General features: G+C 42.6%; 1 protein-coding gene across 4 annotated transcripts in view; it reads right to left on the reverse strand.

Moving 5' to 3' along the window:
* Positions 1-15398, reverse strand: part of LOC120926938 (lethal(3)malignant brain tumor-like protein 3) — a 77747-nt gene that overhangs the window by 7229 nt on the left and 55120 nt on the right. For all 4 annotated transcript variants that reach the window (XM_040337269.1, XM_040337270.1, XM_040337268.1 and 1 more), the window contains 6 exons: positions 15220-15305; positions 10205-10315; positions 9990-10104; positions 9756-9855; positions 9507-9671; positions 9327-9428 (listed from right to left, as the gene is read on the reverse strand). In XM_040337269.1, coding sequence (XP_040193203.1) covers positions 9327-9428; positions 9507-9671; positions 9756-9855; positions 9990-10104; positions 10205-10315; positions 15220-15305 — 679 coding nt within the window. The remainder of the gene's footprint in view (positions 1-9326; positions 9429-9506; positions 9672-9755; positions 9856-9989; positions 10105-10204; positions 10316-15219; positions 15306-15398) is intronic.

Here is a 15398-nt window from a genome sequence, read left to right on the forward strand (position 1 = left end):
TGATTTGTTGTACTGCTCTTTTTTGTTTGCTTTTTGCCAATTACTATTCTCCATCTAACTTGGTTGCATTTATAAAGATAGATTTTTGACCCTTTATTGTTCCATAATATTATTATTGCATATTATACACATTAGTTCCAATTCATAGCAACTATATATATTTTTTTTAATTACAGTTACCCCACTAGGTTGCATTCAGTGCTGTTTGGAGAATTGTTAGATCTTATGTTTTTATTTTAGTGTATTGATCAAGTAGCAATTATTGTAACCAGTTTGCATTTACACACTTAAAAGGGGTTGTAAACCTTTGTGTCTTTTCACCTTAATGCATCCTATGCATTAAGGTGAAGAAACACCTTGCACTCTCCGGCCCCCTGTGGAACCCATTTTACTTACCCGATCCCCCAATTTCCGTGGGCTCTTTCCCACATCGCTTTCCAAATGGCCTGTCGGCTCTTCATTGGTTAGATTGATAGCAGCGCAGCCATTGGCTCCCAAATGGTCAGTTTTTCATCCGTTTTTGTATTGGTAGTGGATGTAAAAAAACTGATGAAAACTTGATGAAAACTTAATTTCATTAGTTCAGTCACGTCAAAACGGACGAACGGTCCGCTGGGCTTTCAAATAGGAAAGCACAGCACTGCCTTCATCTTTTCCGACAGCCTGTGTATTACTGACGTTCAGATAGTCTTATCTTAATTAGGCGAAGGTGGCAGCAGGAGTGCAGCAACATACTGTGTGCGTTTTCAACAGAAAATGTGAATGGGAATGCGTCATCCAGGAGGGGGTGGTGAAACCAATTCATTCTCCTCAGTCTAAAATGCTAACACAGAGAAACGCTATATACAAAATGGCAGGGGTTACTATAATAAACTAAATAACTCCAAATTCCCCTGCCTAAAACAAAAAACATTATGTGCTACACCCTGCAGATTGTATTATTAAACGCCTAAAACTGGTGATAACATACAGGGAAACCCTGTTTTGCCTTATTCACATTGGGTCTACTAAGGGTCCATACTTTGCCCATCATGGTGGTCCCCCATGGGGTCCTTCAGGGTCTGGCAAACCACAAAAATTGACCATGGCCCTGGACCCTACAGCTAACCACACATGTGGGACTACATGCCAGGGTGAATGCCTAACACAGAATCTAGTGCCCAAAGCAAACATTACAGGCCAGCCCCAGATAGTGGGTTGCGATTACGGTTTCCAAGGTACACACTGAGGGTAACCAATCCAAAAACAACTGGATCTTGATAGAGGCATCAAAGAGAACATTTTAAATGGTTACAAAAATTAATACTTCTGAGGAAACAGGTCCATTGTTTAGGGAAACTGGTGTCTCACGGAGGGGTGGCCCTAGCTAGTTTTCTGGCAGTGTCCAATCACCACAAGGTAGTCTATAAAAAACCTATGCTCTATGAATAGAAGTCCTGTGTGCTGACTGTAGGATTAAAGCCAAACTCCAGGATATTAGCAACCCCCTCTATATAACCTATAGTAGGAGCAAAAATATAAAAAAAATATTCAAATGCCTAGCTTACTTACATGAAGCTGCGGTCAAATAAAGATAATTTTCTCTTCTGTTTACTCCCCCATTGGTCCATCTTTGGGTGTCCATATCACTGCCTGTTTGATATGCACATCTCCTATTGGTGGAAGCAACATTTCCAGTGGCCACGTCCGCTCTTGTAGGCTCCATAGGGAGGAAAGCTCACATGGACAGGGAGGGGACCAGTGGCCAAGAAGATAGTGAACAGGGAAAAATGTCTTGTCCCCACAACAGGATATGTGCTTTTCTTATAGAGGAAACTGACATTCATCCATTACACCATAGAATGGCTTAAAAGGGGGTTGTAAAGGTTCTTTTTTTTTTTCTAAATAGTTTCCTTTAAGCTAGTGCATTTTTGGTTCACTTACCTTTTCCCCTCGATTTCCCTTCTAAATGTTGTTTTTCTTTGTCTGAATTTCTCACTTCCTGTTCCTCCTCAGTAAGCTGTTCTGGCTGACTAACCCCCAGCCAGAACGGCTCGGATGATGGGGGAAAGCTTACTGAGGAGAAACAGGAAGTGAGAAATTCAGACAAAGAAAAAAAACATTTAGAAGGGAAATGGAAGGAAAAGGTAAGTGAACCAACAATGCACTAGCTTAAAGGAACCTATTTAGAAAATAAAAAATTAACCTTTACAACCCCTTTAAGAAGAAGAGGTGTTTGGAACCAAGACTGAGGAGTAAAAATGTAATTGATGCACACTATACTATTTAAATGACATGTTTTCCTAGAGTTGGGCTTTAAGATATAAAGGTTTCTCTTCCCACTTATACATGCACTGTACTCTAAAATAGATTTTCTTCTATCATTTGTAAAGGTTTCTCTATTCCAATCCTCTACTGTTCCTTCTCATATGAGAATCATACCTTTCATGATTTAACAAGTTTTCTTTCTCATTCTCTTCCAACTGGATCTTATCTTCTTGTACTTTATCTGTCTAGACTAGTCAACATATTTTATTTTTTTGCTTCATATCTAGATGCACCATCTTCCTCTTTTCTATTGACTGTACTTGCTCTTAATCTCTCTCCCAATCTCATTTTGCTTCGAAAACATTTCCAATTATCTGGCTCCCAAACAAATGGTTAAGGTAAAAAGGAAGCAACCACTTTGGGGGGGGGGGGGGGGAAATTAGAGCCCCTATGCCTGAAGACAACCTCGTCTCTGCATAGAATGAGAAAACTTTTTTTGCAGGACAGCACACTTAAAGCGGAGGTTCACCCAAAAATCAACTTTCTGTCACTAGATCCAGCATACTGCTGACATCTGCAGTATGCTGGATTTTTTTTTATACTTATCGTTTTAGCGCTCTTTCTTCTCCGGCTCCGAGCGGGGAATCCTTCAGGGAATGGGCGTTCCTAAATCAAGCGCAGTTGATTGATGGGCTTGAATAGCGCGTCACGCCATCCGGAAATAGCCGACGTGACTCTCGGCTGCTTACGGCGCCTGCCGTGTAGAGCTGACTGCGCAAGCGCCGTAAATTGCCGAGTCACGTCAGCTATTTTCGGAAGGTGTGACGCGCTATCCAAGCCCGTCAATCAACTGCGCTTGATTTAGGAACGCCTATACCCGGAAGGATACGCCGCTCGGTGCCGGAGAAGAAAGACCGTTAAAATGAGAAGTACAAAAAAAAAAAATACAGCATAATGCAGATGTCAGCAGTATGCTGGATCTAGTGACAGAAAGTTGATTTTTGGGTGAACCCCCGCTTTAAGCATCCTTGCACTTCATTTCCCTGATGAAAACATGCCAAGTATATATTAAACATGTTTTTTTTTATTTTAATTTGTTTGTATGCAGTGGTTCTCAATAGGAATGTTTGAGAATAAAAGATAAAAGAGAGAGATTAAAAGCAAATCGAGTAAATGGCAAAAATAAGGCTAAAAGGACAGAAAGATAAGCTAAGAGTTTGTAAGGATGGCAAGAAAAAAAAAAAAAAAAAAAGCAGATAGTAATCCAGATGTATGGCAGTGGAAGAATACAGATCCAGACAGAAGAGAGGGAGACAGAACATGTAGATATGAAGCATAGCTTGCACCTGTCCCATCTGTCAGACTCAGATGTGTGGGTAAATCTATACAGCCCCGGCCTGGGCACAGCTCAGCCCTGCTCTGCACACATAATCAAATGGCTCTTCACGCTATACCCAGCCTCTGTGCCTGTGTGAATAAGCCTTTATACTGCTGCCTACAAGAGAAATCAACACTAGGCACATAGAAAACTGAAGGCCATGGGCGTCCGCTCATAGGGTTAAGGGGGGGCGAGTGACCCCCCCTGGAATCAGCAAGGGTCTGCCATGCTTGCATCTGTAGCTGTGCTGACTCTGTGTTTGTGTGAGTCGGCTCCACACGGAGCTTACAGAGCTCTTTACTGCCACCTCTGGCTGCTTCCTGTATGTGCACCCTCATGTTTGTTTGCTGCCTGTAATGTATTTTCAAAGGGACATGTGGAAACAGGACTTGGGAGAAGGAAGACCACTGTGACCTTACAAGTGGGGGCTGTGAGTACAAGTGGAGGGAGAAGGCTGTTTGTGTACAGGGGGGGGCTGACATATATACAGATGAAGGGGGCAGCTGAGTGCATACAGGTATGATCAGTGAAGGGGGGTGCCAGATATAGGAAAGATCAGTGGCGGCTGGTGCTCAAAATTTTTGGGGGGGCGCAAAGGAAAAAAAAAATGTGCAGTCTCACTGTGCCCAAACGCAGCCACTGTTACATGCCATCAAACGCAGCCACTGTTACATGCCATCAAACGCAGCCACTGTTACATGCCATCAAACGCAGCCACTGTGCCATCAATTTGCACCACTGTGCCATGCCATCAAATGCAGCCACTGTGCCATCAATTCGCACCACTGTGCCATGCCATTAAACGCAGTCACTGTGCCATGCCATCAAATGCAGTCACTGTGCCATCAATTCGCACCACTGTGCCATGCCATTAAATGCAGTCACTGTGCCATCAATTCGCACCACTGTGCCATGCCATTAAACGCAGTCACTGTGCCATGCCATCAAATGCAGTCACTGTGCCATCAATTCGCACCACTGTGCCATGCCGTCAAATGCAGTCACTGTGCCATCAATTTGCACCACTGTGCCATGCCATTAAACGCAGCCACTGTGCCATCCATTGTCACCACTGTGCCATGCCATTAAACGCAGCCACTGTGCCATACATTGTCACCACTGTGCCATGCCATTAAACGCAGCCACTGTGCCATCCATTGTCACCACTGTGCCATCCATTGTCACCACTGTGCCATGCCATTAAACACAGCCACTGTGCCATCCATTGTCACCACTGTGCCATCCATTGTCACCACTGTGCCATGCCATTAAACGCAGCCACTGTGCCATACATTGTCACCACTGTGCCATGCCATTAAACGCAGCCACTGTGCCCTTTAATGGTCGCCGCTGTGCCAATTGTCCCCACTGTGCCCTGTAAATTGCTTTCTCCCCCGCCCGGCACTTACCTTTACTGGTTTTAGGCATCCACGTCCCACGATGTCTTCTTCTCCCGCCCTCGATGACTGACAGGCGTCTCAGCCAATCAGGTTACTGGTAGCCAGAACCGGCCAACCTGATTGGCTGAGACGCCTGTCATCTTATTCAAGGGGCGTACAGTCTGTGCGCTCCGAGAATAAGCTTCCGGGACCAGAGGGCTGTATTGGGAAAGCCTATCAAAGCTGTTGGCTTTGATAGACATTTCCGTACAGCCAACCAGCTGGCGTTATTCAGATGGCCGGACATTGAGCGCCGACCATCTGAATAACAGCGGCAGCGGCGAAAATAACATAGATTCGTGCAATGCATGAATCTATGTTATTTGACTCAGTGGCGGTGAGAGCCAGAGGGGGCGGCGCTCCAGCGCCCTCTATGGACGAACCGCCACTGGGAAAGATCATATCACCTGTCCTGTTCTGTATACAGCTATATACACCCATCTTCCTCCCTGTATTCCTCCATCATCACTGACTGCAGATATACATCATCTGTCCTGTATATAGAGCTGTATATACCCACCTTCCTTCCTCTATATACCAATACCATCCACCCCTTCAATATACACATACTGTACACCCTCTGTATTGTACATTTGATCAGCACAGTGAGGCTGCATATCATGGGCACATGTCTGCACTTTATGGGATAATGACTAAGCCCCGCCCCTTCATGACATTGTCAAAGAAGCGGAGCATAGGTGACCGTAAAATGATGCCCCCCCCTGGAAAAAGTTCAGCGGACGCCCATGCTGAAGGCCCTTGAGGATAAAATCCCTCCCACATGTTCAGTTGCAGCAAGCAGTCTTCAGACTTCAAGAAAAAGATTTTCAAGTAAAAAACTGAGAAATAGATACACGTATACATGCATTAGCAACAGCTTGGGCCAAGCTAACCATTGAAAGTGATAGCAAAGTTGGAGTTAGGCTTTATGTCTTAAGGAAGGCAATAAGGAGGGCCCCCCAAATTACTAGAGGCCCTGCCCTGGTGAGAAGTCATCTTCGGCCCCTCAACCCACTTCTCAACTCGCTGGCTGCATGGGAGAAAAAATTAATCCCCGCCCCCCCCCCCCCCCCGCTTCTCACTTTAATGTGACATGTCATTTCCGACAGCCGCCCAAAGCCCCTTTCCCCCTCAACTTTAATGTGACATGTCATGTTGCTTAGGGCCCCAGGGAGGTCAGGATCGGCACTGTTGAGAGCTTTTTTTATAACATTTTTTATTGTTGTTTGCATACACAAAATACAAAAAGTGGTACACCAATTTACATGGAATTAGCACACTACATACGCAAACATACATTCCCCCCCCCCCCTGCGTCTCCATGTCATTGTGATTGAGTGGGAAAAGCCCCATTTAAACTCCAAAGTTCTCTTCCCTTATATCCGCCCTCCCCCCCACCACCCCTCACCCTCCCATCACACCGTGGCCTAGTTTCTTAAAGTTAGTTTGTTTCATTAAGTAAATCCTCCCCATATAGGGGTGTCAGATAGCTGGTTAAAGTATATATCAATTATATCGGGCATCCCATTATGTCTAGCCAAGGTTTCCACATCCTCACATATTTTCTATAGTTGCCCTGTCTAGTGAGTGTCACTCTCTCGCTCCAGATCATTGTGTTAATGGTTTCAACCCAAGATTTAACAGTAGGTGGAGTCTGGGCCTGCCACCTCCACGCAATTAACTTCCTGGCCTGGAAGAGGCATCTCAGTACCACCTCAAGGGCACCAGCAGGCACTCTGTTCTCCTCAATACTACCTAGTAAACATGTCTTAGATTCAGCTTCCAGGTTCGTTTTAAAAGTTTTATTTATTATGTCTATTACCTCCTCCCAGTATCTAAATAGCTTGGGGCATTTCCACATCATGTGGACGAGACTGCCTCGTGCACCTTGGACATTCGTCAGTACTTCTCCACCCAAGGTTGAACATTCTCCTGGGGGTATAAATCCACAATCAAAGTAAACCATGTTTGTATAGAAACCTTGAAACACTTTAATTGAAGGAATGGAAATTAAAACCCCTTGGGAAAGCAATAGCAGAATTTCTAAAAAAAGAAGTCTGTCAGAAAATGCTGAGACAAAAGAAAACACAAGACACTGTACCCAGAGAGAGCACTTAGCAAGCAGTAGGACGCTGCAGGACTTTATCAGCCTCTGTTTGTAGGCTTGCCTAACCTTTCCTACGAGGCCCTGACAGAACTGGGAGTCCTGTAAAAATTCTTGTAGATCTGTGGAGCTAGTATATGTTTGAGATTCAAAGAACTGCATCCAATGTATTTCTGCCACATAGTGGTTTGTGTACTATGTCTTTTGAGAGTGCACCTGCAGGTTACCTGCACTGAGCCATAGACTTCTGTTATTACCTGCAGGTTTGGTGCGTTTTTTTTTTAGAAAGTGTACCCCACACCTGCAGGATATAATAGAAGTCTATGGAAAAGTGCAGCTAACCCACAGGTGCACTGCGCTGCACCTGCTGTCTGGGTAAACCGCAGCATATCAGTATGAAAGCAGCCTTAGGCCCCTTGCACACAATTGGTCCAACCCAATTGGACCCTCCATTTACCTCCAATCCAATAAAAAAAAAAAAAAAAAAAAACCCCTTCCATCTGGGCGGATCGGATCGAAGGGCCCATAGAGTAGAGTGGGTTGTGCCCGTGTCTGCTCTGCATTTGCATATGAACTCATCGTCTGCCCGCTCCGCTCATTGTGGCCCACGACCGGTTTCCAAGTCGCTTAAGTGGCCCTCGCTCTTTAAAAGGTTGGGCACCCCTGGTTTAGAGCAACTGTAGAAAGATCTGTAGCAATTAGCCTTACAACATTATGTTACAGATATTCGCTAACTTGTAGTGAGAGACTCTGTAACATGGGGGACTTGGATATTCAGATGCAGGGAGCAGTAATATACTGCAATAGCCGACAGCTTCCCCTGCTATTATAATCCAACTATAAAAAGGTGCTCAAAATAAACCAAAAGCAAGCAGCGCTTTCATATATTAAAAGGTCCATAATGTACAAATGGAGCAATATTGAAACCTTTATATAAAACCGAAAATAGCCTATATAAAAAAGCAGAAGTGTCGAAATAATCAATATAATTAACTGCAGCGTAGAAATTTCTTCTCCAATTAAAATTTCCGCATATGCTGCCCCCTTGCGGAATCACGCTCACCACATATTATGACCTCCTGGTTAGAGGAAGGTCAAATACAGCATATATGATATGACTGACTGACTGACGAGAATTCCAGGATGTCAATATCTGGCCTAAATCTGAACTTACTTGTTGGTAGCAGAAAAATCTTCCCAATGAACAGAAAACAGCAGAGTTTAAGAAAAAAAATCCACTCCCCTGAGGACACTAAGCAACGGTAAGCAGGTGGGAGGGGACCCCTGGCATATTTCTATGTGTCTATTTCTTCAGTAGATGGCCCTTTATTGCTTAGAATCATCAATCCTCCCTCAACGGATGACAGAGAAAATGATGATAGAAAATCCAACCTAAAGTATAACCAAAGGCAAAACTTTTTCTAGTTTTAGATAGAGGGCAGAGGGATTAGAACACTTGGCCAGCCTTTATTCAATTTTCATGTTGTAATTTTAATCAAATTATGGAATTAGTTTATCTTTGAATAAATGTACTTTTCTTTTATGCTATTCATTTCTTTTTTGATCATACCATTTTGCTGTCCAAAGCTCCATTGGGGAAACCACCATTTTTGCCAGTTTTTATTGCAGTGTGTCCCTGTTAAAATCCCACATTTTTGGTTGTACCCAGAAAAGTACCAGAGAGGAAATCTTCCAATGAAAACACTAGTTCTGGTGACCTGGGGGACCCCAAGGAATTCTCTTAATTTTCATGGATTTCCTCGCACTACCTGCTTGGCTATGGGACAGGAAGTGAAGCAAAATCTCAGCGATGGGCCACAGATGACGAAAAAAAAATATGACAGGGGTTATAACTCTTCCTTGCTCTATCCAAAATGAAAAAAATGTTTTGACTATAATTCTACTTTAAGAGTTTAAGGACTTGACCTCCCTGTAATGTGAGCTAAATGATATAAGGATAGAAAAGATGCACATAAGATTTTTTTTTCCTGGATAACAATGGAAACAGACCAACACATTTTCCTCAGCACAGCTTTGCGCTCATCAATTAAGTGATTTGATCAAAAAAGGTTACAAAATGCATATTCATGAGCCGTTTTGTGCCTCTCTAGTAAGAGCTAGTTTATGTCCCCAAATCATGGAGAATCGATGAGCTTACTTTTTAATTTGTGGTTTCATTTCTGCTTCATCCTCCAGCCACTCTGCCATTTCCCACATGCTTCCTTTACCAAATTGCTCCTCTGTAGGAGTTGGAGACTTTCTGAAAAGAATCAGAGCTTAATTATAAGACAAAACCTACTGAAATAGAGGTGGTCCAGTAAGATGAAGCCTATACTACCTGGACAGGGGAGAATCCGGATGAGTGTCAGGTGTTGGGTTGGGTGTGCCTGGCCGTCTGGGTTTCAATGTGCTGTATGCTGGCAGTGGCTTCTCCCCACTAAGACGGTCCTGCAAGAGACTTTCTCTGTTCAGGTTTACCTCTGAGTAGGGACATCCGACAGCACTAACCAAAAGGTAAAAATAAAAGATTATTATATAAATACACATGCAGGGAAATTATTAACAACTTAAAGAAAAAGCTACTTGCGTATAATGTGTGCCATATCGTGGGCCCCGCACATGTCCGATCCCTTTACAACCAAGGATAGGACAGCCCTGTCCAGGAATTGCAGCTGTCTCTCCAACACCTGAAAAAATATTTACTATGCATAAATGAGAGTTCATCCCTTTATCACATTACAATACATCTAGTCATTTCTTTTAAGATGGAGTAGCAAAAGGGCTATATAACATGCAATTCTAATCAACTATTTTGTCTTACCTGGGGGTAACTGAAGAGGGTGGCTAGTCTTTGCACACCAACCTACTGGATGAATATCTGGACTGTCTGCATCTACCCAATAGTCATAAAATGAGCTCCAGCCATCGAAATGTAGCTGAAACAAAATTATGTATTTCAGATTATCCTCTAAAAAGGCATTTCCATCATTTCAAAACATTTAACCAATTTGTCATATCAGTTTTAAAGGCAGTTACCTGAATACGGTTTTCCTCTCTCTGAACAATAGTGCCGACCCGAATTAACATAGGATTCCTTTTATCTACAGCTTCAAGTTTCATTTGTGGTTGGAAGCCATGTGCAGGTCGCTGAAATCAACATCATAAACAGAAGAGAATATGTAAGAGTTTTCTGATAAAAAAAAGCTACATAGGATTTGAAGGACGAATATGCAGCAAAGTTCTCATTGTATTCGTATCTGTACCCATATGGCAATTCTTGCACGTTCATTGATGCTTCCTGTCAGTGTTTAACCATCTGTCCGCACAAGGTACAAGCAGACAGATTACATTGAAAGTCTGCAGGCGCTCTGCATTGCACCTGATTGCACATTTTTTATTTATCAGTTTAGGTCAGTATGTATTCTGCTACATATTTAAAATCGCAACAAGCGTATATTGATTGGTTTGCGCAAAAGTTATGTCTACAAAATAGGGGATAGATTTATGGCATTTTTAAAAAAATTTTTTTTTACTAGTAATGGCGGTGATCAGCGATATTTAGCTGGACTGCGGCGGACAGATTGGACACTTTTTTGGGACCAGTGGCATTATTACAGTGATCAGAGCTAAAAATATCCACTGATGACACTGGCAGGGAAGGGGTTAACACTAGGGGGCAATCAAGGGGTTAAGGGTGTCCTAGGAAGATGTTTCTAACTGTGGTGGGATCACTGGGAACAGACGATCAGACTATACTCCCCTGTCAGAACAGAGGCCTGCTTTGCTTACATTGGCAGATCCCCGTTCTGCCTCCAAAGAGCGATCGCAGGTGGCCGGTGAACATCGTGGCCACCGGACCAGCACATAGGCTCCCCCGCTGTGCAGCATGCGGCCACAGTATCTCGTGCATGAAACTATGTATGGGTACAACGTTTCCTGCAATAGAGCCTCCCTGTCGCAGTATATATATGCGGTGGCCGGTCCTTAAGTGGTTAAGAAAGAAAATCTGCAAGTGGCATAAATTAAAAACAACTGCTAGTTTGTCAAGAACTGGTCAGCTAAGCAAAAATAACCCAAGAGGAGACAGTTTAAAGCCAATACAATTTTCCAAGAATCCCAAAATTTCATCACATGGTATTCCGGTAACTTTTGTAACATTTTGGGTCAAAGTGCATGCATCTACAATCGGAAAACGATTACACCAATTCAACCTGCATAAGGAAATGCCTTTCCTGTGAAAAGAGAACATATGAGCAAAATCACAATTTGTCACTGAACATATAAAAAGTCTACACACCCCTGTTGCAATATCAAGTTTTTGTGATGTAAAAAAAGATACATCATCATTTCAGAATTTTTTCCACATTTAATGTGATTTACAAAACTGTGCAACTCAATTGAAAAACAAACTAAACTCTTTTTTTTTGGGGGGGGGGGGGGGGGGAGTTCAGCTTTCCTGACATTTTCTTAGTTGCATCCTACAGCAAAAGCCATGGTCCGCAGAGAGCTTCCAAAGCATCAAAAGGGATCTCATTGTTAACCGCTTGCCGACCAGCCGCCACAGTTCTACTGCGGCAGAATGGCACGGCTGGGCGAAGTTACCTTATGTCGCTTCACCTCTTGGCCACTAGGGGCACGCGCCCCCGCGGCTTGCCGTCGGAGCCGACGCGAGTGCCCATCGGGTGCAATGACTGCCGGGCATCCACAATCGCTCGTGACAGAGCGAGAATACACAGATCCCGGTTCCTTCAGGGGACAGGAGACTGATCGTGTGTTCATACAATGTATGAACACCAATCTCTCTCTTGCCCTAGTTAGTCCCATCCCCCCTACAGTTAGAACACTGTCCCTGCCAGTGACATTTATACAGTAATCAATGCATTTTTATAGCACTAATCACTGTACAGTATAATTGTCAATGGTCCCAAAAATGTGTCCGATGTGTCTGCCGCCATATCGCAGTCCCAATAAAAATCGCAGATCGCCGCCATTACTAGTAAAGAAAAAAAAAATTCATAAATCTATCCCCTATTTTGTAGATGCTATAACTTTTGCGCAAACTAATCAATATACGCTTATTGCGTATATTGATTGGTGTGTATGTATATATATATATATATATATAAATAACTCACAATATATATATATATATATATATTGGCCTGGACATTTATTATAGCAAAAAGGTACAAAATATTGTGTATTTTCAAAACTGTCACTTTCAAAACCGCAGAGATGATCAAATACCACCAAAAGAAAGCTCCATTTGTGGGGAAAAAAAAAAGGACGTCAATTGTTTGGGTACAGCTTCACAGGACTGTGCAATTGTCAGTTAAAGCAATGCAGTGCCATATAGCAAAAATGACCTGGTCATTGAGCAGCCAAATCTTCTGGGGGTGGTTAAAAAGCATCAGTCAGGTCAAAAAGGTATAAAAGAATTTCCAAGGCATTAAATATACCATGAAACAGAGTGAAGACAGTCATCATCAAGTGGATAAAATATAGCACAACAGTGACCTAAACAAGAACTGGACGTCCCTCAAATTGATAAAAGATGAGCAGAAAACTGGTCAGGGAGGCTGCCAAAAGGCCTACAGCAACATTAAAGGAGCTGCAGGAATATCTGGCAAGTACTGGCTGTGTGGTAGAATCTCCCAAATTCTTCATACGTCTGGACTATGGGGTAGAGTGGCAAGATGGAAGCCTTTTCCTACAAAGAAAAACATCCAAGTCTGGCTACATTTTAAAAAAACACATCTGAAATCTCCCAAAAGCATGTGGGGAAATGTGTTATGGTCTGATGAAAACAAGGTTGAACTTCTTGGCCATAATTCCAAAAGATATGTTTAGCACAAAAACATTTCACATCACCAAAAGAACCCCATACAAACTGTGAAGCATGGTGGTGACAGCATCATCATTTGGGGCTGTTTTTCTTCAGCTGGAACAGGGGCCTTAGTCAAGGTAGAGGTAATCAGTTGGAACAGTGCCAAACACCAGTCAATATTGGCAAAAAACCTTCAGGCTTATGCTGAAATGTTGAGCATGAAGAGGGACTTCATCTTTTAGCATGACAACGACCCAAAGCATACATCCAAATCAACAAAGGAATTGGTTCACCAGAAGATGATTAAAGTTTTTGGAATGGCCCAGCCAGAGCCCAGACCTGAAACTCATTGAAAATGTATAGGGTGATCTGAAGAGGGCTGTGCACAGGAGATGCCCTCACAATCTGACAGATTTGAAGTGTTTTTGCAAAGAGTGTGCAAATATTGCCAAGTCAAGATGTGCCATGCTGATCGACTCATACCCAAAGAGACTAAGTGCTGCAATAAAATCAAAAAGGCGCTTCAAATATTAGTTTATGGGTGTGTACACTTATGCAACCATATTATTTTATTTTTTCATCCCTCCACCTAAAATATTTCAGTTTGTTGTTCATTTGAGTTATACAGATTATAGATCACATTAAAAGGTGGAAAAAGTTCTGAAATTATTTATCTGTGTCTAATTTTTTTTACATCACAGAAACCTGACATTTTAACAGGTGTGTGTAGACTTTGTATATCCACTGTATGCAAAGACCAGGCCTTCTGGAACAATGTACTAAAGACTGATCAATCAAATATAGAGTTCTTTGGTCACAGCTGTAGCCACAGTCATGACCCCGGTATCTTTTTTTAGAGATTTTTCTTTAGAGCTGGCGATGTTCTTTAATGTAAAGTAATCCAAGCAGCTATACAGCCAATGGAGCACATTGCAATGGAATTTATTTATTTTTTAATAAAATCATGACGAACTTCTCTATGGGAGCCTGTTTTTTTCTTTCATCACCCCCCAGGTGTCTGGAGATCTGATGGCATGATCCTAGCTCAGGAGGACGCCCCCTTGGTTGAATCGTTGGAATATACATTATCTTTCTGCGTATGTGACTACCTGTAATGGATGTCATGTTGGTCTGGTGAGTAGGATATGTGACAGGTGTTGGTGGAAGAAGGATTCAGTCACCCCTAATTAGTTATACCAGTACTGCGAAGATTTGTTTCTTTGGACATTGCACTCGATGGATATTGCACCTTAATGATTTATAATGAACGGTTCAATTCTATTGGCAATTTATATGTATGCACTTGCACTTTATAGTGTATGAATGATGGGTCATTGGATGATTTATGGTAATCGTCACTCACTGGTGACACTAAGGCTGCTTTCACACTGCCTCGCTTTACCGTCGTTTTTGTGGTGGTATTCGGCTGCTAGCGGGGAGCTTTTAAAAAAAAGGGTTAAAACCACCGCAAAGCAGCGATTTGCTGACGGTTCAGCCACGCTGCCCATTCATTTCAATGGGCAGGATCGGTGTATACACCGCTCCAAAGATGCTTGCAGGAGTTATTTTTTAACGTCCTGCCAGTGCATCGCCTCAGTGTGAAAGCACTTGGGCTTTCACACCGAGACGGCATGGGAGCCGCTTTACAGGCGCTATTTTCAGCCCAAAAGCACCTGAAAAACACACCAGTGTGAAAGGGGTCTTAGCGATTTTGAACATACAAATGGGATGTTTTATAGTACTTAGCACACACTTAACAGAGAGAGCAGTTTAATATATTTATTTTGCACATAGCAATAAAGTAGATCCAAAAAAATATGTAAAGGTTAAATTTAAACAAAATAAATTGTAAAGCGTCCCCGTCTACCCAGGCAAGTGACTCCATGGCATGTTTAAGAAACACAATGGTTGGAAAGCAAGCATAAAGGAGAGAGAGAGGGCAAGGGAGAGAGATGCTCGTCAGTTAAAGGATGAAATGAAGAACAAAAATGTACTATATTTGCAGCTCATCAGTCCTTAGATGTGGCAACTGATGTTAACATTTTTAAGATGACACACAAGATTACAAGGCAAGTATAAAAAAGGGAAAAAAAGAATAATACAGCCACCTTATTTAAGAACAAGTTAGCTGCAATATATGACATTTTGGTTTTGCAGTTTAGACATGCTTTAAAGATACAGCACGTTGGTGAAGCAACCTTGGAATGCGAGAGTGCACACTTACCACTTTAAAGGCTCTTGATGGGGCTGCTTGAGCACCTGTCTTCTCCAAATAAGCCTCCCAGGAGAAACTTTTTGGGTCTTTATATTCTAATACAGAAAAAGAGATTGCATCTAAAAATGAACTCCAGAGATATACCTACATTTTACTTCAGCTTTAAATCAGCTTCCTATAAACTCCTG

The sequence above is a fragment of the Rana temporaria genome, chromosome 2 (genome assembly GCF_905171775.1).
Source record: "Rana temporaria chromosome 2, aRanTem1.1, whole genome shotgun sequence".
Lineage (NCBI taxonomy): Eukaryota > Metazoa > Chordata > Amphibia > Anura > Ranidae > Rana > Rana temporaria.